Genomic DNA, 24,303 nt, shown 5'->3' on the forward strand with positions numbered 1-24,303 from the left:
AAACTATTTATCTGTGTAATACTGTCGACTGGATGAACATAAAATGAGTATGCTTCTGTTTTCCACTTTCAAAATCTTAGACTGGCCTTTACACTAAGACGTCTTACAAAGGAAACCTTCCACCATAATATGATCATTTGTGGTTTCATCACTCTGAGTGACCCCTTTCACATTACAGTGATTTGATCCATTATTAATATAAAAAGATTGATTAGAGCAGCTTTGAAGTTACAGTCTACAAATTTCCACATTTTCAGACTGACTTTTGAGACTATCTAGTATTGAGATATGAAAGTTCTTCCTTGGTGATGGTATGAAGTCCCAGTGCCACTGGCCCATAAGGTAATGTAAATGCAAATATATAATTTACTGTTAGAGAGCAGCGGCATTATCAGTAGGACAGGTCCAACCCAGCAAACTTAAAAAAGTTTTTTTAATAGCCGAAGATGGAAAGCAACTGTTAAAAATGGGGAAAAAATACAAAATAAAGTCCACTAACATAAAGACATACTCTCTTGCTCTTTATTAGGTAACTGTCAGTTTCCCAGCTGGCTGATTTCTGATCTTTAAACGAGTTCCACAACATTTTTATTCAGTCATGGATGCAATATTTACTATAGTACAATATGCTACTTTAGAAATAGCAAAAATAAAGTTGTGGACTAGAAAATGTATTTGGAAAGAGAAAGTGTGCTAAGTCATCCTGGGGTCCACACCAATGCAACCATGGTGGCCTGGTGCCTCCTGCTCTGTCAATTCACAGACAAGAAGAAGGCAGAATGTGCAGACCCCTGGCAGGAGGGGTTGTGTGTGTACCGATGGGCATGCTCTCAACAGTTGTACTTGGGGAGAGTGAGAGTGGGGTAGAAACTGGCAGGGAAGTTGTTCAGTTCTCCATTGACAGTGTCCGGTTCTGTCATGTGTGAGAGAGCCTGACGCTGCAGGTTTCCTTTTCTCTTGCCAGTCTTCTTGAAATAGATGGCAGAGGGGGGCGGGGGGCCTCCAGCAGATGACTTGGAAGCCTGAAATGATAATCAAGTGAACTATCTGTGTGTTTGACAGTCACGCTTGGGAGTGCGCCGGAGACTGATGATTCTGCTTAGTCATCTTGGAGATCAATACGGGGTGCTGGTGTGTGGCTCTGATGGGAATTGCCAGTTATCAGTGGGTGACAGTTTGCTTGGCTGCACATGGAAATTGGGGAAGCATGCTGGGCTTGGTCTCTGAAGACCAACGCTCATCTACCGGAGGCTCGCCTCACTGTTTAATTTCCAATTTCACAAGTCGAAAGATCTTCCTAACGTGCTGAAGATGCCTGCCATTTTCAGTGCCGTGGTGGGTGAAATTGAACAGACCCACAGCCTGTCAGATATTTAGTTAAATGGACATGACCGCAAGCATCATTTTATGCTCATGTGCTCATTTCACTCCAGTATCAACCATGCACGGAGTTCACCGGGAGTCAGGCGCAGACATTGGATACAGACATATTCATCAGATAAATTGCTTCATTCCAGCTGTTTTTGAATCTCCTTGGTTGCCAGGGTCAGTGAAAGGACAAGCATAACATCAAAGAGAAAAAGTTTTCTTTGCCATTCATGAAAATAGTGAATTCTTGGAAATGCATCAAAGTGCAAGCCTGATTTTTCCCTTTGTTTTCAATTTTTTTTTTCGCAAAACAGGCATTTCTTAAAACAATAAACTTACAAAAGATATTCCAGTAACAGTATCTCCTGTTGTCTTGAAAGAAGCCTCTTCATCTACAGTATTTAATTTATTTTTAGGAGTCTTCCGGTGCTCATGCAGACTGTCTGAATTTTAAAATGACAGTAAATAAGTGGCCCTTAAACAAATGGACTTTTGTTCACCGGAAGATCCTGTGAAATGAATACTCACTATGTTCTCTGTCGTTAATTAAAACCAGAGACCCTGCACAGTGCTGTGCAGATGAGCCTTAATAACCACTCCCAAGATAGACATATTAACATTCCCCTCTGTATTTACTGTATAGTGTCTGTTTCCTGTGCACATTCCCAGTGGAGAGAAACGGGCCAGTTTGGAAAAACTAGCCAGAGCACTAATGAAATGGGACGCCCAGGATGACGCCTGGAGGTGTCATCAGTACCTGTTGAAGACAGGAGGAGAGTTGCTTATAAGAGGATCACAACAAAGAGCCTTTTCTGTTTTTTCGGATGTTCCCCAGTGTGCGCTCAACATCAGAGACTGACTCTGTTTGTCTCTGGTCAGTACTTCTTGGGGGTGCGGGGGGGTTCAGTTTTTACTTTCTGGAAATTCAGTGTGTGTTTGAATGGGAGGCCTCTGTGCAGGAGATTTAACCCTGTAATGTTGAATTCCGGTTTAAAAGCACTTCCTTTGAGCAGGAAGTATGGTAAAGGCACCATATCCTCCCTGCAGGGTTGCCCTGTTAAGAAGGCCAAACAAGTCTCTCTTTTTTTCCCCCTCTTCCTTTCACTCTGTACTTCCCCTATATTTCTATTTCTGTTTATTCTGTCTGCCTTTTCTCTTTCTAGCCCTTCTGCTCTCTCACCAGCACATATATATATACACACACACACTCAGCAATTCCAGAGACTCAGGTGTCTTGAGAGCTTGCCTGAGGGTGCCGAGCTACCAGCGCACCTGTTGCCTGCTGTCCTTTAACTCTTATCAGAGTGCTTTTTTACTCTGCCATCCTGGAGGACAGATCTAACAAAGAAACACACACACACACACACTCAACAAGGCTATGTCAAAACCTAGTCTATGGCTGGGCTGCCCTTTATCTGTTTACCTGAACATATACAGTAATTTAATACACCTTCACTATACACAGAAGTTAAAGACAATGGCTGTGCTGTGATTTTGGCTGAATTTATTTGTAAAATAATCACTCAAAGACAAAGTTAGAACGTCGTTCTCAGCTGCCATGCTGTCGGTTGAATGAGATGCATGGAGAGGTGTGCCTGTGGAGGGAAAGCCCGACTTCACACTCGTATGGGAAATACTAGCAACACTCATCTATGGAAAACAGTAACGGTTAGTCCAGAAAGTTGCTGGGTGCTTTTGTGAAAAAATAAAAAATAAAAAATGCTAAAGGGGGCAAAGGGGGGCACTATTTGTGCCAATGCCTTTTCAATTAAGTTTGAAAGTGCAACGGCCAATGGGGAAACTCCAACGCTCATCTTGCAGACTAGTGGTGTAACTTCATCAAGAACTCAATTCTGTCACTAGCTCACCAACATTCGGGGATGCAGCACGGTCCAGCCCAAAAAGACTGTTACATTAATGAGCATTCCTTCACAGTCTAGTGATTCACTCCAGTGGGCTTTGTCATGTGGAAGCTGTTGTTTGTGTCTCCATCTCCGGCAGTGAATGGCCTTTGTTTCCTATTTTTTGTTTGTTAACAAGGGAGGATTCTTTCACAGATGATGGATTAAAATACAATGGATTACCTGCACATGTGTTGTGATACTCTTAAACTTCTTTTTTTGCAGTATAACACCATAATATAAAGTAGAAAACAAATTGTGTACATGAATTCTCTTCCATTGTGATAACGGAGCTTATCAGTGAATCATCAGTAGACAAAAGATGCTGTTTGTCTAATAGAGTCTGAGAAAAGGCCTATTCATTCTTCAAGGGTTTATACTGGGGAGTAGTGCCAATGGATTCACATTGAACCTTTTACAGTCAGATCCTGCATCATAGCAAAGCAAAGTTTTGTTTTTTTTTTGTTTTTTTAACCACTTTTCATTTCGTGGAGAGCAAGGTGTTCTGCAGTTGAACCAATCAATCTACAGGGACCTAAAATGAGTGTTTTGCATGTAAATACATTCAACGGACCCCATGTTCCTGCACACTCCTCCAAATGTTTTAACCTGAATGCATAAACAGATGTTTGAGGACAACTTTGTACTTGACTCAGCCTAATTTCTGTTACATGGGAGCAGCTAGTTGGCTTTTTCTTTCTTTTTTTCGTTTTTTTTTTTCTTCAGCCAGAGCAATTTGCTGCATCGTTTTGCTCTTTTGGATCTGTTTAGTGCCCTTTTCCTCTCTGGGTGGGATTTGTATTCCCATCGCAGCCCTTTCTACAGGGCGTGTGGCTGTGTAACGTGATGAACGACATGCAATTTCTAACCGTGTACTTTCTTCATCCGGTTGTCTGCTCGCTTCACATTCACTGTAGCCTTTTTTTTTTTTTGTTTGGGTCACAACCACTTGTTCTGGCTTGGCAAATATACTGTACACACACACTTTATTTTGAAGCACAAGAATGTCCATCATTGTCCTGCTGTTATATCACCCTTAGCTGTTTGAGGAAGCAAGTGGTCTCTGTTTTTGTCAAACTCCTCTTGTGTGATTCATTTGTTTCATTGACACAGAGATAAACATATACAGGGGGTGTGGCTAGCCTTCCGCTAACTGTATCTTTCCAATCTGGCGGAGAGATCCAGGGGGTCAATGCTGCATAATATCCATTCACAAAGTGTCCTGACCTGTGTTGGCACAGCACACACAGCCCTTCAGCTAGTCTGTTTGCCCCTGAGCCTCTCCTTTCCTATAAAGTGTGACACTAAAGTCCAGAGGATGTAGGGTGTAATTTCAACTACCATACTGATCAAAAAGCAAAGCAAGCATGCAGTTATTGAGTGAGCAGTCACTCATGTAAGATTGAGGCTGTTTTACGCTTTGCCCAATTAACTGCTCTGTCACAGTGAGCTGGTGATGGAGTGGTGTATGTTTTTTGCCGGCAGGTCTGCCAACTGTACCTGATTTCACTTTCTTGATTTCAATTTTTGTTTGACAGTAAAGGTCATGTTGTTATCACTTTTTTTTTTGTGCAGCAACATAACTCAGGCAACACAGCCACAATTTCCACAACCACTTCTTTGTAGCCCACAGCATGTGAGTCTGTGTTGATTAATGGTAGGTAGAGCCACATACGGTGATTGGACCAATCTATTCATCACACCCATCTGCTCTGTGGAATAATGAAAACCTTAATGGGGTTTTAATGTGCAGTCCCCCCGCAGCCATCAGAGTGACAATCCAGGTGATTATACCTGGGCCTCAGGGAATAAAATGACTTTCTGAGAGGTTTTTTTTTTTCTTGTTGAATGCTGTTGATTCATGATTGAGAATAGAAAAAGTGTGTACTGTATGTCCAACAAGCCAAAAGGAAAACAACAGCCTCTGTTAAATTCTCTTGCAGAAAAAAAAAAAAAGATGTCAGTGGCTGCTCACATGCTTTAAATGGGTGACATATGTGTGCATGTTGTGTGTGTGTGTGTGTGTGTGTGTGTGTGTGTGTGTGTGTGTGTGTGTGTGTGTGTGTGTGTGTGTGTGTGTGTGTGTGCGTGCGATGCCATTTTGGAGAAGAGTCTAAAGTTCCTTGAACTGTCAGTGGAAAGAACAGTGTAGAACATCGTGATTATTATCCAGCTTTTTTATTGTCTTTGTCTTCTTAGCTCATCACTTTACTTCATCATTTTTCCAAGTATCTTAGAAACATGGCAATGATAAAAAAGCACAATTTAATATTCAGAAACTCACATCCTTGTTTGTGAAACTATGATTTTTTTTTTTTTTTTTCTGGGTAGTTTTTGCTGAACTCAAAATGTCTGTCCACCTCCGTTCACAGAAAGCGTGACATGGATCACCAACAGCTCCTGTTGAGCTTTAAATGCATTGAATTCTGTTTGTGATTCAGTGGCGACTGGTGCCCAGACATGGTGGATTCCTGCTAGAAAGCACATCCAGTCCTAGGGAACAAAATATGTCCCTCTGGAATTCATTTGGTCATTACAGGGTACGAGGACAAAGACACCACCATGGTGGAAGATGGTAGAAGTGTTTTTCTTCTCAGTTGACTTTATCTGAAGTCTGAGTAAGAGCCAATGCTTCAGCTACACTTCTGCGTGCCTTTGTTGTGAAACTGCTGTAAAAATCATCCTTTAAATGCAATTTGTTTCGAATTATAAATTATTATCATCATAGATCTGTCAATACTCTCTTCCAACCAGAGCTTTAAACCACAGAACAGATGCTCTGCTCTGTGATACAACCAAGAAGCAAATCCTGGATGTGCTCCACTGATACAATACTAGAGCTGGATTACTCAAACAAGGCTAGATTTAGACACAACACATTTAGGCAAATGAACTGTGCCTGTACGTACTGCAGTGCAGTCAGGGACTGTACAATCTTGGAAACGGGCTCACATTCACAGTCACCCAGGGTACTGTTACTGTGTCCATAAATCCAGTCAGTCAGTCAGCTTCCCATTCACTATCCGTGGAGCTGTTCCAGGATTAGTCTCTTAACGACATCAACAAGGCAGTTTTGGCTGTGTCTTCGGAAGAGACATGTTCCTTTCCACAAATCAAGTCTGAACCAGCCACAATTCTAGGAATAACATGAACGGTATCTCAAACGAATTGTTCAGACTTTTTGTGTGGCCCAGTCTGTTTTCTGTCTGAGGTACTTATCTTAAAACTACATGAAAGATGCTTTCAATTTTACACCGTCGGCTCTGCGACAAAAACAAACATCCTCTTATCCTCTGGGTGATAATACAATTTATTATCTCCAACCAATCAGATTTACAGTCCCTACACTCCATTATACTGTGTGTGTTTTTTTTTTCTTACGCTGTTTATTTCTGATAAGCATCTGCAGTGTGGCTGCTGAAATTTTGCACACCCTAGCTGTAGATATATTGTATAATTAGTGTTTTGCAAATGTAGTGATTATTTAATGTTGGATAGACTCTTCATTATGAAAACTGAATTGATAGACTCCCTAATGAGCCCATGTTTGATGTCACACATCAATGACAGGAAGCTGCGTTCTGATGCAAATTAGCACTACTTTTGCTCAGCTAAGGTCCTATACTGTAAGCCCTGTCAGGCCTTTGTGAGGGCCTGTCGAAGTCTGCTCCGTGTTTGTACATATTAGACTTGCTAATCAGATGCTAATGCTTGTGAGTGGCAGAGTTGCGAAGCAAGGCAGCTACAGAATGGTAATCAGCATGGAGTTGGCCTACAACAAAGAGGCTGATTATTTAAGCCCCTTTTTCTCCAACCACAAACCCAGATTCAAGCATTCACTGATACAGTTCTTTTTGAAGTGTTTCTTGACGTCAATACAATGTGATTAAGATGATTTCAGTCTTTTTTTTTTTCATGTCATCTTGTTTTTCTGAGAAAGTTAACAGAACATTGGCTTTGTAATTAGCTAGAAGTGGAGATTTTACCACTGATTTAGCCTTTTTCCATCTGTTCAAAATTAATCAAGTAAAAATGTTTCAATAAGCTCACTGCAGTCACAACCACTCACTTAGATTTTTGGTGTCAAGGAATGATTCTTGGCTTGTCTGCTCATTAAAGTAAGCTGTCTGCATGCTTTGTGGTTGTATTATTCTAGCTTGCTTGGGTCAGGCTGCCTGCTGTGTAGCTGCACGGGGTGACAGATGGCATTATGGCCCTCAGTGGGGCAGTATGCCCATGGTTAGGGTCAACTGCAAAGACAGATGTAACTTTTAACTGCACTAACTGTGACACTGCCTGTCAGTGAGGAGGCTGATCATGTAGGTCTCATGTTTAGGGAGCTGCTGTTGGTAGCGTGTGTTGTGCTGTACCATGAAATGATTCTTTGTGCTGCTGAAGTGTTTTTCTGTCAGCATGGGTTGTATTGTACTACTGTCTCTTTGCCTTTTATGTTGTCTGTCAAGTTGCATTGGCTTTGTGTAAGGATTTGTGATCACTGACAGGCCATTGATTAGGTCAGAATTTGAGTTTTGACAGCCCTGATGCATTGTCTGTCTTCTAAAAGCTGTATGGTGATGAACACAGTTGGAATCAAAACTAACATTTTATGCCTCACTTTTCTTTCATTTGATTAATTCACCTTCAGAGTCATGAATCTTACAGCACCCACAGCATTTCAACAGGCAGATTTAGCATAATAAAATCCAAGTGCATACTTTATTCTACTTAGAGATCTCATCTCTGCTTTTGTCTTACTTGAGTTACTGCCTTTTATGCCATTTGGAGGAAAAATAAAGTTAGCTGTGCGACGTGGGAAATGAAAACAAATGTCATTAAGGCAAAACTGACATTACACAAGTGTGTTTTTCTGATGTTATGCCAAGGACATTTTTTTTCAGCTGCTTAACTTGCTCTCATTCAAATTTGACAGCAAAATGAACACCAGGGACCACGTTGTTGTCGTTTAGCGTCAGTTTTGATAAAGTTACAGTTTGGAGTTATAGAATTAAATTTCTCGTGTATATTTCATGGAAGTTTTGATTTTTAAGCCTTGCTTTGGATTTCATCATAGCTTCCCTGAAGTGAAGTGCATTACAGACATAAATCAAAGTCAAAGTTTGATGCCGCCGATTTGTTTTCCGAAGAGCTTTCTGTTGAAGATAGATTCCTGTCTGCCTGTAACTGTATTCCAAGCATTGCACAGGTAAACATAAAGATTCTTGTCTGCTACCTGTTGATGGATGTCCTCTTCTTTAAAAGCTCTCCACTCAGGCGGAGTTCAGAAAATGACTAATTCCTCCTTAGTCACATTTTACGAATACATTCGAAGCACATCTTCTTAATTTACCATTCTCAGAAAGTGCCCTGAAGCATTAAATGGGTTGTCTAGGGCTTGCACGGTGGAGCAGCTTGGGAATCAGCATCCTCAGGGGCTGAAGAAAATAAGAGCACTTCCCATCCATCTAAATTCACACACTGTTGGCCTCTCCAACTCACGTCTTGAGCCACTTAACATTGCCTTTGAAATACCATGTGCTGCAATTATGTTTTTTCATGCAGTGGAAAGATTTTTTTCTTTCCACGTCTATATCAGGTGTCCATTGTGATGGTTACCAATTTGCTCTGGCAGCCAACTATTGCAGCTGCACACAAAGCCTCAAATCTAATCTTCTATTTGGTCTGTTAAAGGTACAAGGGATCAGTCGCCACAACATAATTTAATCCTGGGGGCCAGTTCAAAAGTGTTAACTTTTGCTTTCCTTTTCCGCTCTCCTTCAGGTGTTTCTACATCGTCTCAACCAGTATGCAGCCACCAAAATCGACAAGAACATCACAGAGGAAACGGTTAAGGTGAGGGTCAATCTGTGAGGTATGGGACTGCATATTTAAGATTTGGAAAAATATCAAGGGCAATTGACTTTTACTCTGACCTTGCACACAAACCTCATTTTCATACAGCAACTTGATCCATGAAAAGGCCGGAAATTACACTGAAAACCAAATGAAGCGTGTCGCTTGTTTTGGGTACTCTTTCAACCTAAAATAGCTACGTTCTGAATAGAGAAAGAAGTAGTGGGTGATCCAGGAAGCAGCTGTAAATATAATCTATTTATAAAGGATTGTGGCCGTAGGATAATAAAGGATGCTCTCTCACAGTGGGAGTTGGAGCGACTGTTTTAAGTGAGTTTGCTTACAGTTGATGGTAAACACACATTCAGTGGATATTTACTGCACGTCCCGTGTTTTGGGATATGTCTACTCATGCTATGTTTTGTTTGGGAACATGCTGTTCACAGAGGGTTTTAGATAACGGGGGTCACTGAGCAACAACCGGCTGTGATGTCACCGAGCAGCTGAATGACATCCAGTCCTTCAGAGTGCAAATGCTCTGATACAGTTTTGCCAGATTATTTTAGCCTCACGCGCTCATAAAAGATTTCTGGTTTTCATGCCTTGACTTTATTTCACCAGCTTCTTTCTCCATCCAGCGTCAGCATATTGTTTTGTCCTTTAATACCCGCCACAAAAGTGACATGAAAGGGGACAGAAGTCAGCACCACATGAAGGCAAAGTTGCCGTCCAGTGGATCTTAAAAATCTGTTCCTTTTTTTAGCCCCTCTGTTAAAATATCTCTAATAATGTTGAAAATCTGAAAAATCAAAGACATCTCAGGCCAAGATGCCCATTACAAAGAAACCTCATTCTTTATTCTGTGGCCTCAGAAATTCTCTTGCCTAGCGCCACTGACCACAATAAAGCAGCACACTGTATGCCAAAGAATAGATTTGGGTAATCTTAGGAACTACATTGCAGGGAAAAACAGTTTTGGCAAATATACAAAAACACTTCCATATACACTTAAGTTGTATTCGTGGCAGGCTCTTTATGTCTTTTTTTTTTTCTCCCCTAGGTTTTATTCTCCAACATCGAGGAGATTCTGGCCGTTCACAAAGACTTCTTGTCCATGGTGGAAGAGCTGCTGCAGCCTGACCCTCACGCTCACCATGAAATCGGCCGCTGCTTCTTGCACTTTGTAAGGAACACATGCTGTCTGTACAACCGCCTTTACTTAATGCTTCCACTCTCGCAGGCTGAATGTCATCTCAGCACCTTTGATTATCGTGTCACCATCTTGTCCGAGCTCTTGTGGCTCACTCGCATCGATGCCTGCTCTGTTAGCAATAATCCTTTGTGCACTGGAGCCTCTAATCTAAAGAATGTCTCTCTTACTTGACTGTCAGAGCTCAAATGCATTTATGTCTATGAGTACCCCTGAAAATGATGATACACATGTTGTCAATTTATCTCTCTGGATTACCCGTGATGAGACAGTGCACATGTGTGATATGCTCGATAGGGCTCTGATATACTGCTCTCTCCCCTCTATATATCACATTTCTTTGATGCAGAGCCTTGAGGCACACTGGCATATAATAGGTTTCAAAGTCTAATAAATCTTGCCATCCTTCTGTTGGACTTTAGGAGACTTCTCTGCCAGGAGCAGCAGGCTGCTGTTTATACAGGTGAATTAGAGATGATCTAGAAGTACAGATGGCATAGCGGGGTTTATGATGAGATGACCTCATTGAGAAGATGTGACATAATTCAGAGCATAACTAAAAACCCGTGACTCATGACCATAATTCAGTCATGAGTGACCATGTGGGTTCACAGAGATAAGACTTGAACATGTTTTTTTCATTTTCTCTCCACGCTTTCTTTCTCTTATTCTCACCAGCTTTTTTTTTTTTAAGTTTCTTTCTTGGTGGTTATTTTGTTGATGACCTAAAAGTTCCAAGAAAGAATTACACAACCTAGCTTTACTACAGAAACACAAATAGGTAAAAACTAAGCCAACTGGATAGTGGTCCACTCAAATCAAAATCCCTCTGAGATTCTGGCCTGCAAATCGGTTCATGCTGACTTAAGACTCCACTCCTCCCTTTTGGACTACAGTAAAATCAATTCCCAAAGCCAAAAAAATGTTCTGTTTCTTTTTGTTGGTGGTGGGGGTTCATAAACTGACTTCTTTGAAAGCATTATTCAAGAAGAGTATACTGTGCAGTTAGTCATAAAGTTGTGTTTTTGTAAGCGCCCCCGCTTGTTGTTATGACAGTTATGTCTCTCCACATCACCAGCTTTGTCTTCTGAGGCACAGCACCATGGCTGAAGACCGTGGACTATTTTTCGCTGCTCTGTCGTGACTTTGTAGTGAGTGATTTAGAGGCTGTGTGGTCTGGTCCTGCTGCTGCCTCTCAAAGACAAAGGAAGATGAATGTTATGAGAACAGCTTTGGTGGAAAGTTGTCGGTCATATGGCTGCAAGGCAGATGACATGATATAATCGCAACCCCTCCCCCCCACCCATACAACATATACATAATGTATTTCATGAAGTAGAGGAGAGTGTGGAGAAGAATATATATCCTGACCTATAATTCTTATGTGTTTCCCTATCCGGCTTAATTTATTTCTTGATGCTCTTCACACTTTTTCCGTTTTTTTTTTGCTGTTTGACTTTGTCACCCTTGTTCTCTTGCCTTTGCCTTCTATCTGTGAATTGTTCATTTCACTCCTCATGCATCTTTTTGACCTTGTCTTTCTCCGACTCTTGCAGAGGAGCCGTTTCCAGATTTATGATGAATACTGTGGGAATCATGAAAAGGCCCAGAGGCTGCTGCTGGAGCTCAATAAGATCAGGAGTGTCCGGACATGTTTACTGGTGAGATGGGACTGTAAACGTGCACATAATGTACAAGTCATAACATATGTTCAGTTGCTTACGTGTTGTAAGAAGCAGTGAAGTACTGTTGGTACAGTCAAATCTCAAAAGGTCAGTTTTTTATGTCCAAGTCCGAGTAACCATTTTCAGTCCATGCTGACACATGCAGCATTAAATGGAACTTTATTTGTTACAATAGTGACTTTAAGCATAAATAGGCCTATATAAAAATTTAACATAAATCTCTTGAATTATGGCAATTTTAACATAATCAGCAGCTGTATGATTCTTTTTCTTCGTAAATGTCTCTGTGCATATTTACGCTGTTAAACCTCCATATGAAAAAGTACAAATTTAGAGTCGAAGTGGGGTCACGAGTGATTGAAACTGGGCTTGAGAATTCCTCTCATATGAAAACACACCACCACACTCTCTTAGACGTCCAAACACACAGTCACCCACACATGGCAGCTGGACAGTGTAAAACCCTGTACTTTATGTTCCAGTGTGTCTGACAGCTGATGTGACTCTGCCCGATGTGTAGGCGGACTCCCTCTTCCTGTCCCGACACTCTGAGAGACTTTCACTGCCACAGGGGAGCATCATGTTGCTAGAACAAAAGATGACTACATCCCCACTGCTGGCTCGCTAAACTGTGTGCCTGCATATGTGTGTGTGTGTTGGCAAGTGCATGTGTGTGCGCTCAGAGAGGTCAAAAATACTTTGTTTCTCGCAGCTCTTCACTTGATGCTGTTTACAGTCTTTATCCCCTGTTCAGACTTTTGCACTTTTTCCTTTTTTGGCTTTGTAATTCTAGTCCTTCTCCTCTCCTTTGCCTCAGAGCGTCACACACTTGTGTCACCACACCCCATCACCCCTTATGTTTTAAGACATCCATAAAAACAGGGAACTTTGAAATCGAGATCTACAGCAGAGTTGCAAACTAAGGAGAGCCAGAGTTTGACCACAGACTTACTTGTATTGATTGGCTGGTTCTGTGGTAAAGCATATGACCTTTTCTTAGACTGTTATTGATGGAGTGAGAAATGACACACACACATGCACATATTATACACACCATCAGAGAAGAGTGGCTGCAAGAGCTCCATGTCTGATTTACCGTTCGTGTGTGCCTTTAATCTAGGAAGCCGGAGGAGGCCAAGATATTAATTGACTTTGATTTAATGGGGTCTTTATAGCCTTGACCTTTCGGTGACCTAGCCTTCCATCAGGGCTATATGGGTCTCGTGTTACTCTCCGACTAGCACTCCCAGGTCCAGCAATGACCAGGGTGGGGACATCCGCTAACCTCCACTAAACCTTTGACCTTCTGACAGCTATAAAGCCTGGTTTATTGTTTACAGTGTTCAGCACCTCATCTAAATTTCAGGTGAGAGGCAGGTGAGAATGAATATTAGCATTTGACCTCATAACCTTTGGCCTAAGCCAGGTAGGCAAGGGTCACTTTGATCTACTAAAGGCAAAATTTGACCCTTAGTTTGTGTCATATCTGAGGATTTTTCAGCCACCTAAAAAAAAAACCCTTCTAGTTAGTTGCTTGTTTTTAGGGATGCAAATTAGCTAATGTTGGCATGATAAACACACTAAACTAAGATGGTAAAAGTAATAAATACTGATGCTTCAACGGTATAGAAATGACAGCCACAGAGTTAATACTACATGCCTGCACTTCATTTATCATAACGTCTAAAATAAATATTGATTCTCAACTTTGTTTTTTTTTGTGTTTTTTTAAATAATCTAACAATTTGATTTTCTATATGAGGAGGATTAAAACCTCACAGAACTGCTAGCATCAGCCTTGTTAAATCTCCTCTCCTCTCCTGTCTTTCAGAACTGTATGTTGCTGGGAGGCAGAAAAAACACTGAGGTCCCACTGGAGGGTTACCTGGTAGCTCCTATTCAAAGGATCTGCAAGTACCCATTGCTGCTCAGAGTGAGTATGGTCTTGTGCACGCTAACCCTGTATTATGGAGACACCACACCCTTGTGCCACTTCTTTAGGGCACCTTCTACTCCTCTTTTCATCCACCTCCACCTAGTCATTAGTCGGGGCTGTCCCGTTCTATTCACATCAACCTCTCCCACGCTAATGAAACACTGGTCTCATATTCTGACACTTCCCTGCTTTAGTTCCCCGGCACAACCACATCGTAGGAATAACACAAGACCTATCATCACCTCCCCTGCACTGCTGCGCGTTCAGACACTTTGACTGGGCTCATTCATACCTGCACTCTCAGTTGTTAGTTTTGAAATTTCCATTTCCCAACGTGAAAAGTGAGGGAAATGGAATACACTTTCAAAGTCTTGGTGATCTGAGCTGTCCCATCTCATTCGTCTTGTTATGATCTATTAATTCACCCAGGCCTTCTCTAAACAACCGCCAGTACGGGCACAAGAGATGTAATAATAATAATGGGGTAATCTGATGCGCTGCCATTTGAAGTCTTCCAGGTGCCATGGGCCTCCTTCCCTCCGTAAGATGGCACAGATAGCCGTCAGTGGCCGCAGATGTATATCCAGAATGGTGTAAATCAACCCCGTAGAAGCTGACCTGCTGAAACACAGTGTTTATACTACAGATGCAGAGATTGCCATTGCTTTTGCTAGATCGTGGCATGCAGTAGCAGAGGTTTTACCCATTACACTCGGGAACCACTGGGAGGTGTGGGAATGTGGAATGGACATGAAATGGAATATGTTTTTCTTTCATGCTTTTCATGATGTGAAAATTTAGAGCCAGATTTGCCACATATTTGAGTCTTTTAAAAGTAGTTCAGGTTCATCAGTCTGCCATGTAATGTGTTTTCACATATGTGCCCATGTGTGGTCTTTACATTTTGCAGGAGCTGCTGAAGAGGACTCCCAAGAAACACAATGACTATGCCCTGGTGCAGGAGTCTCTGCATGTGATGAAGGCGGTGTGCTCCAGCATCAACGAAGCCAAGAGACAGATGGAGAAGCTGGAGATTTTGGAGGAATGGCAGTCCCATATCGAGGGTTGGGAGGTGGGCCTCCACAAAACTGTATACATTGTGTTTAATGATTTAATGTACATCCAAAAACCTCAACTTAAGTAGCTGTATTGACTTCTTGCTGTGTTGTCAGGATTTTTTTTGTCCCCCTTTAACATAGAGCTGAGCTTTCCCCCGCCAAAGCTTGAAGTCATGACTTATTTAAAGCCACTTAGCCCTATTCCAGCAATTCAACAAGAATTCCAAGTGGCGTGACTTTTGTAGCCTTTTAAGCTTTCTTGTTCTCTCTGGGAACAATGACTTGTATTCACAATGGCCAAATTCTTTCTGCCTGGATGAGCCTGCAGTTAAAGCCCTTATGCTTTGGGGTGACCGATCCAATCATCGTCAGGTAGACCGCACGTCTTGGTCTGGAAAGTTGCCTTTAGATTAGTTTTCTTCCTCTGTGATGCTTTAATAAGAGGTCAGTAGGCCTAGTGCTTGTTGGAAAGAGAAAACAGTGGTGGTAATTGTAAGGCAAGAGGCTGGGATGCTTATGTAATTGACCTGGCTTCATCCAAAGAGGGCCTAAAGGCTTCCTGGACACATGTAGACAAAGAGACGCTGCCAGTGTTGATACAGCTTCTGACTAAGGTGTAGGCAGCAATACATTTTACTGAGTAGAAAACAGACTTTCAACCCAGTTATGTGTAAGACAAGATACGGCAGAGCATGATTAGACTTCCCTTACAAGTGTCTGAGAAGTTCTAGTTTTTCTGAATGTGTTGTTTTAGGATCACTGACAACATTAGAATGTTGTTATAGTGTTAGCAGGACATTTAGCTGGCTTCTAGTCATTTTTTTTTTCCTTCACAGTAAAACATACGGCAGAAACGCAAATATTTAGGCAATGTTTATGACAAAAATACATCTTGGAAGCATTAATATACTGTTGACACCAACAACAGAAAAAGTCAAATGGATACAGACAGATTAATGAGGAATTTATAAAAGTGGTGATCCCATTATTTATTCTGATTAGATTAAGAAAATAAACACCACAGCTTTTACATGTATACACACATGCACACACACACACACACACACACACACACACACACACAGCTAAAAATCTAACAATAAGGTGATTAGAACGAGGCTCAGTGTTGGGTGGGGTAACACATCTTGTACTCTACATGCTCCTGGCTGCCACTCTGCGGTTTCTCCCCGGCACTTTTATTAATTGTACACATTAGCTCATTCTGGAGCAGGACCCTCTGACTGCTGCACGCCAGGCTCTGCAGCTCTAAATGAGATGGAACCGAGGAGAGGAGAAAAGCACAGAGAGAGAGAAAGGGAAGAAAGGAGAGAGAGCTGAGTGATGGTTGCATCTTGCATTTCTGTGTGGGTGTTTGAGGAATGATGGAGGGATGAGGAGTGATTGTGAGAGCTGCTGTTTTTCCATTCCCGTTCCTCCGCCCGGGCTGATTGCTTGTTAGCGCTGACCTGCTCCACAGCTGGCTGCCCCCAGGGCATCCTGGCAGGTTCACCTCGCGTGGGAGAGACAGGGCGATGGCCCGCCGTGGTCACCATGGTGACGGCTGCCAGCATTTGTCAGGGCGGTGATTGCCAGTTGGTTTGTGTTGCAAGTGTCTGTGTTTTGTCACTGTGTACCATAGGAATATGTTAATTTTAGACCAGAGGGCAACAGTTTTCAGTTGTGCTTCTCTTCACATTCTGTTCTCTATTTTAAGTTTAATTAGTATTCTTAAAATCTACTTGAGCTGAAGAGTTTGCTTGACTTGGCAGCTTTAAAGTATAAAAAATAATCTTTCTGTAAAATTCTCTCATCTCTCCAGCAAATTGACAACAACCACTTCTTAGTTCAATACAAATGTTTCTACCAGACTTTTTACTTAATTAATGGCATATCCTGCTTTTTCATTCCCATTTTTTAATCATCTTCTGTAGTTGTTATGTCTTGTAGTTGTCTGCTTATAAAAACAGAGGGTTGAAACTTACATGAAACAGATGACTGAAGGTTTTAAGTGTTGCTTAAGTTTTAAACTGAATACACCCTCTGTAGCTGCAAGTAGCTTTGGCTTGGAACAAGGTTGATGTGAGGAGTGATAGAAAATTTCTGCAGAGAAAGAGAAAAACTAAATAAGGCTGCATCAAAAGAAGTAAATGGTAAAAGGGGTTGTTTTAAAAGCCTATGAAACACAAAGGGGAAGTGTTGGTTCTTCTATTAAGGAAACGCAGCTCCTTAGTCTGGACCAGTGTGATATTGGTCCCTTCAAGTGACGAAGACAAGTTGGCCTCTCCATGTCTGGCGTGCACACATTCACTGGCTGCAAATTAGTTTAACATCTGGTCATGGGCTGGGGAGTTAAAAGGCCCTGAAAGAGTGGGAGAGTAAAAAAAAAGTGTGGAGGAAGGAATGGAAGAGATAGAGGAATAGACTGGGGAATCACGAGGAGGGGAAGGGAGGAGAAGGAGAATAAAAAGGGCGAGTAGAGAAAGAAGGAAAAAGCGGGATAGGTTTTGGCTCGCTGATGTCTCCAGCAGGAGGAAATGCTTAGCACATTTTCCGGCTCTGTGCGCATGGGAGTTATTTTTAGCTCTGAAGGGCCGATCAAACAGGGTACATAAATTCCCAGAACAGGCAAGGTAAGGGAAACGACAGCACACTTTATCACTTGCAGCAGGGACCCCAACCAATATGGTGACCAGGCGCGACAATCCAACACACAGTTTGACTGGACGGGATGTTATTCTATAGACGCTATTAACGGCTGCGTATTTTAAAGTCCCACAGCAATCTGCTCTGAGGAAGCAGGGAGTGTTTTTACAGACCCCTGAGAGGTAACAGGAAAGGCTGGGCTTTGTAATCCCACCTCCTGTCCAGACACTATATGTAAAAACTGAATGGTATAGGAGTAATTTGTAGAAACTTTATGTGGTATCAACACTTCCTCTTTTAGTAAAAAAAAAAAAAAGTTTATTTTTTAGTTTGAATAACTTCTTTCCTGCATTCCCTGTTTGCTAGTCTATGTCCAAACATCTGTTTTACTCTGTTTTCTGTTCTGTTTGACCTTTTGCCCATATGTCCATTTCCAGGGCTCTAATATCACAGATACATGCACGGAGATGCTCATGCAGGGCGTCCTGCTGAAGATTTCAGCTGGAAACATACAAGAGAGGATTTTCTTCCTGTTTGACAAGCTTCTGGTCTATTGCAAGAAGAAAAACAGGTGTCCGCGCCCTCTTTCATTCACTGCTCTACAGACAAAATCCACAAAGCAGGAGATGAATTTAAAGTCTCATTAGAGTGTGTATTTTTTTAAGTGACAGAATAAAAATAGTTTTATGCTAATTTCTAATTTCCCTCTGCCTCTGTACTCCTACAGAACATTTAGAGCACGGGTTTTTATAAATTATTCAGTAAAGTTCCTTTACTTTTTTTAAAAAAAAAACTTCACTGTGGGGAGCATTTTAGTTTTCCAGGAAACAGTAGAGAGAGAAAATTTATGCAACAGAGGAGACACGTGACAGAATGATTGGGTAGGTTTTTTTAACTTGGGGAAACAGGGACATGATTATTTTAGGTGGGGATATTAACTACCACCTTGCTTTCCTCATAGATTTATCTTTCAGTATACCAAATAATATGACATTTATTACAATCAGTGCAAGTTGAGTCAGGAAACTTTTGCTGATTGCCGAGTATTGTTGGGTTTCTGCAGGCACAATATTTGATGAATAGGCTGCTCTCTACAAGCTAGTTTCTATTTTGCTCACACTGAGCTACTATTGCATCTGCTAACAATGCTGCCACGGCCATTGTATGCGTTTTTGGCAGCTTTTGTTTACCCACCACCAGCCAAGCTGCCACCTGCGTTGGTGTCTGCAGGTAGTACATAAAAGCAGATCCATTCAATGACTAAAGAAAAGAAAGAAAAAGGAAGAAAGAAAATAAAATGTGTTGCCCTGACATTAGTTCAATAACTTGTCTAAATTGGGTACATTTTCCTCACATAATTTGGTTAGTACATTACAAACATCAGAACAGTATAATTATTCTGTTATAAAATCCTGAATGAAGTGTGAGTGAGGCTAATTATACAGTAAGTGCTAATATGATATGATTAGGCCTTGTTGGCTAAATCATGTGGTTGCTTGTCTCTATTGAAGGCGTTTAAAAAACAGCAAGACAGCCACCGAGGGCCCTCGCTACCTGTTCAGAGGGAGAATCAACACCGAGGTGATGGAGGTGGAAAATGTGGATGATGGCACGGGTGAGTGGTTCTGCAAAAAGATCTAACATTTATTTTGGACAAATAAATGTTTACACAGTTTGAATTTCTCTCTCTTTCGCTGCTCACTCGCTCTCAGATCCTCGTTTTTTATTTCAGCACTCCTGGCAGCAGGGCTTTAAAAATATGCCATAATAACCCACACAGGAAAGTTGACAACACAGACCTTGGCCTGAGCTGGTGCACAACTATGCGAATTTATACTTGGATCGCCGATGGAAAAATATGATTTACCTATAAACAATTTTTTTTAGACATCTATAGTTACATATCCTTGGGTATGTGCTGCTGCTGGTACTTGGTGAACTCCAGCTCTTGTGTCTCTTGGCCTCACGTAGCCGCTGATTATCATTTATATTTGTAGAAGCCATCATTTCCTCTCCAGCAGGCCTAGATGGGCAGTAATATTGGGTGTTTTTGGTGAGAGACGGATGGGTTTGGGTCTGGAGAGGGAGAGGGAGGATAAACATGCGAGGCAGGCGGCGGTGCAGTAACTCGTGGGTGTTCTGCACCACAGCCGGGCGATCTCAATCTGAAATCCAGGGCGACAGGAGTATTTTAGCTTAGATTCCTGCGCAATGAAAGCGCTGCAACTTTTTCCCAGGCACACACTTGCTGCCTGAGGTTGAAAAACGCCCTCGAGGCATACCATATAAAGGACACCACACTGTAGATGCTTTTAGACGTGATTGTAATTGATGATTGTAATGGTTTGCTTTTTTGTTACACCCTTAGAGGGAGAAAATCAGAGGTCAGCCGGGGAGGCATTTGAAATGTTCCTGAAGAGATGGAAATAATGACTGAGATTCAACTCAACAGTCAAGGGTTCATTTCCATTTGCTGGAGGTTTTGACTTTCTTAATGTCTGTATATGAGCTTAGGTGGTGAATCACAAGTAGCCATCGGCTCTGAGGGAGTATTCTGAGGCTTGAGAAGTAAATAATGCTGATGGACGATTTTTCTTCTGCATGTGTGTCCCCTCGTTTATCTCATTAAAGGAGAAGAGTGATAATCAATGAGGCACTCAATAAAGAGGCTATGAGGGCTGGAATGAGAGCTGGGAAAAATGAGTCTGGAGCGAGGGTTTGTACTGAGATAGAGTACGATATTCTCACTAGTTTTATAATGGATGTTGTTTTTGGCCGATAGACCACATGCTAAAAAAAAGCACAAAAAAAAACCCCTGAGTCCATCAGATAAGGTGTTGTCTATTTCTGTCTATTTCCTGCTCTTTCCTGTATGAGCCGTAGTTATTTGGCTTTCTCTGAAGCAGATCATTGGATTTGTGCCTCATGTTATTGCTGTGTTTAATGCGGTAACCCTCGTTTACAGCGAGCCCAACTTCCCAACAACTCTGTTTACAGTGTCATGATCAGTGCGACCACTGATTGATGGTCCTCCCCTTCAAACTTGAAAAACTACTCTGAGCGTAAATGATTCAAACAAGTTGATTTACGTTGTTCCACCCCTCGGAGAGAGCTTTATAAAACTAGTGAAGTCAAACTTGTGTCTGCTCTCTCCTCCTCTGCCTCACAGCTGACTACCACAGCAGCGGGAACATAGTGAACAACGGCTGGAAGATCCACAACACGGCCAAGAACAAGTGGTTCGTCTGCATGGCCAAGACCCCGGAGGAGAAGCAGGAGTGGCTGGAGGCCATCATGAAGGAGAGGGAGAGGAGGAAAAGTAAGAAGGCGTTTTGGTGTTTCAGTATCGGGGCGGGCGTAGGTTCACTTTTAATATAGTCAGTGAGGGAAACTCATTTTCTTTTTGTTTTGTTTTTTTTTTTTTTCCTTTTAACATCTGTCTTGAATTACAACTGACAATATATGCTGCGTATAGGAAGATCAATACAGAGCATTTTTAGTTGAATAATTAAAAAAGTGAATAAATCCCAGCTCTGATTGGTATGTGGGATCTGTGTCTAAGACTGAAAGAGATTTTAAGGTGTTAGAGCAAGTGTTGAATTTCCACCAAGGAAAACACATGGTGAAGACAGCATATTTTCTTCTTCTGTTTTTCCCAATTTGAGATTATGTACATGATAAACTCCTCGTCATGTCACTCATTAACCCTGCTCAAGACTATTAGCACAGACACTGAAAGGCACTGCTAATTATCTTGTGAAATTAGGAGACATTAACCTTCTCCATCTATGTGACATCTAGTCTAGCTGAGTGCAAGATTATTAATGCCATGATACTCACAGGCTTTTTGCACCCTTCCCCCCCCACTATCTCCTCTGCCGCGTAGGTCTGAGGCTTGGCATGGAGCAGGATACGTGGGTGATGGTGTCAGAGAAGGGAGAGAAGCTCTACCACCTCATGACCAAGGGTAACCTCATTAAAGATCGGAAACGCAAGCTCACCACCTTCCCCAAGTGCTTCCTGGGAAGGTAAGTCTCCTGCTGTTAATCTCAGTACTTTGTCCGGTGAGGAAGCAGCAAAGTGTTCATTCCTTGCGGTTTCCCCCGTATCACTTCATTGTGAGATACAGTATGTAACTGTGAGGGAGTGAGTGAGTGTCACACTGGATGACTGTGCCGCAAGATTTTCAGATGAACCCGAATGAGTATCTATATCGAATTCTGTGCATTAGTACTTTTCAGATTTGTGGGTCTTTTTATTTCATGTAAAATAGGTAGTGAGGCCTAGTATGGTGTCGAAGACTAACCAAAGAACATGTTTGTAATAAAGATCAGTTTCTCCGTTCCTGCTTTCATATCTCAAATTGGGAAGGATTTGAAAAGACAGCAGCTGGGAAGAAGAAAGCATTCGCCGCTTTTTTGTTCAGGAGACTGTGTTATGTATATCTGCAGTTTCAGTCATGGGAAAATCAAATCCAGCCGGATTTAGCCCATGAATCTTATTTAAGGATTATTGGTGTGGTGTCTGGGGACGGATTGGGCATTGAATGCCAGTCATAAATCACAGGGAGATATCCCTGTGCGGCTCAGCTGACTGCCCGCTTTCTCCCTCGCCCATGTTAGATTACAATAAACTCTCTGTTGAGGAACCCGTGAGGTAACTATCGCCGAGGGCCCATGAAGCTGGAGTGCAGCTGTGTATGTGTGTGGATTGGTGACATGTTCATCATTTCCTAGTGTCCTTGAGTTAAACAGTTAAACCCATGCACTCTCCATATTTACTTTTAATGAGTGCAAACATGCCCATCTATCTTACATTTGCTGACGGTTGAGAATATTTACTGTAAAGTGTGCTTTGCTCAAAATCCTTTCCTTGAGCTATTTTAAGTATGCATGAGTTGATGCCCTCATTTCAGTTTGCTTTCATCATCTAAGATGTAGATGTCTTGGTGTCATATCGGTTTGCCAGGTTTTCATCCAAGTAAGACAGGGTAACACTTCTTGAATCTAGTTCTGGATCTCCCACAGTCTACTTCAGAATCCAATATTTAGGGGGCGCTGTAACGTCAATCTCAGATGTACTAACAACCGGAACCACCTGATCCTCAAACTTCCCACTGTTGATGTAATATTCTTTTCACTGAGCCTGAAAGCTTTTCACAGGAAATCTTGATGAGATCTTGCACCTCTTGCTCTCCTAAGCTGGGAAAGTGCAGAGACTTGTAACCTCAATTCTTATGTCCATTCTTCTTATGCAACTCGAGTTACTATAATGTGCTTCCCACATTGTAGGCCCGTATAGGAAGCACACACTTTGAGAATGAGAAGGTGACAAAGCTGGCTAAGGATAAAAAAACAATCTACAAACATCTGCCTGCAGCTGAAGAGATCCGTGTTTGAAAATGAAAAGTGCATTTGACAGCCAAGAGTCTTTTTATAGGGTGTTGACACATTGCAATTTGAAAAAGGGTTGGATGTCATTAAAACTGTACTCGTATCTTGACTTTTGAAATCCCATAACAAATTTGCCTTGTAAACGCCCCATCTCATTTCAGAATGACCCATGTTTTCCATTTGTTCTAAATTTTTACAGAGATGTTTTGACTGGTAATAATCACGCTGAAAATCACCCTAGCTTAAACAGCCATTTCAAAATCCCTGTTATTTTTAAAAGCATGGAGAGAGAGAGAGAGAGAAAGAGAGAGAGAGAGAGAGAGAGAGAGGAAAAAACCCCAAAAGTCCAATCGGACATAGTTGTGGCCAAGTTACATCGCATGGTGGTTTGGAATGAGGAGTTACTTTCTCCTTTGGTCCATGCAGACAACACCAGATCCCTTGCGGCCTGGAAAAGGAATGGATCTGTCAGCTAAAAAGATTAAAAGGATCAAACACTGGTCATTTGTAGGCACCTCATTGAGTCTGAAGAGATCATATGGTGAGAAAACAGCTCAGGGAAGCTCCTTTTAGAAACCTATCCCTATATATACTACTTGGCCAACACCTGGATGACCACTTGTGGGTGAAAAGACAGCCCTGCTGTACTTCCCCTGTCTGCAGTGATTTTGGAGATGATTACATGTAGGCGTAACTGGTGAATTGGAACCAGCATGGTATGTCACTGATGAAAGCCACATTGCCTATGGCTTCGACTCAGCCCACTCCCTCCATTGTGAAATGTTTTGCCTTTATTCTCTTTCTAAGCCTCATTTTCTTTTTTGATTTTTTTTTTTTTAAACCCGAGAGCTATTTCTGGGTCTCGAACTCCTCCCCTTTAAATAGTACAATCGTATTTGTGGTTTGGTTCCTGCCACAGTGCAATTCATCAAAGAAAACGTCTGTGACAGCCACCTAGCTTGCAGTTACCTGACCATTTTAAACAGAAGAACAGAAGGGATTCAGAGTGTTTGTCTTTTCTACATATGACAGACAGTAGTGTCCGCTGTTGTGATCGGTGCCGATGAAAAGCCCTTGAAATGCTCAATGAAAAGGTTAGACATCCTGTAAGAAATGACCTTTTGCCTTTGTCAGCTTCTGCTCTTTGTTTTTGACATCACTTGGAATGCACCTTTTGCTCCATCGGCATACACAAATGAGAAAATTTAAGCAGAAGCTGAATAAAACAACTGCATGTAGATGTAGCACAGAGCTGGGAG

The 24,303-nt window shown here is 41.8% G+C and overlaps 1 protein-coding gene across 1 annotated transcript in view; it reads left to right on the plus strand.

The window, feature by feature from the left end:
- The window catches only part of prex2 (phosphatidylinositol-3,4,5-trisphosphate-dependent Rac exchange factor 2), an 86,896-nt gene that overhangs the window by 7,532 nt on the left and 55,061 nt on the right, over nucleotides 1-24,303 (plus strand). Inside the window, exons 2-10 of the mRNA XM_041065593.1 lie at nucleotides 9,048-9,119; nucleotides 10,180-10,302; nucleotides 11,886-11,990; nucleotides 13,846-13,947; nucleotides 14,861-15,022; nucleotides 18,089-18,222; nucleotides 19,163-19,266; nucleotides 20,821-20,970; nucleotides 21,538-21,679. Coding sequence (XP_040921527.1) covers nucleotides 9,048-9,119; nucleotides 10,180-10,302; nucleotides 11,886-11,990; nucleotides 13,846-13,947; nucleotides 14,861-15,022; nucleotides 18,089-18,222; nucleotides 19,163-19,266; nucleotides 20,821-20,970; nucleotides 21,538-21,679 — 1,094 coding nt within the window. The remainder of the gene's footprint in view (nucleotides 1-9,047; nucleotides 9,120-10,179; nucleotides 10,303-11,885; nucleotides 11,991-13,845; nucleotides 13,948-14,860; nucleotides 15,023-18,088; nucleotides 18,223-19,162; nucleotides 19,267-20,820; nucleotides 20,971-21,537; nucleotides 21,680-24,303) is intronic.

Source organism: Toxotes jaculatrix, chromosome 20 (genome assembly GCF_017976425.1).
Source record: "Toxotes jaculatrix isolate fToxJac2 chromosome 20, fToxJac2.pri, whole genome shotgun sequence".
Classification (NCBI taxonomy): domain Eukaryota; kingdom Metazoa; phylum Chordata; class Actinopteri; family Toxotidae; genus Toxotes; species Toxotes jaculatrix.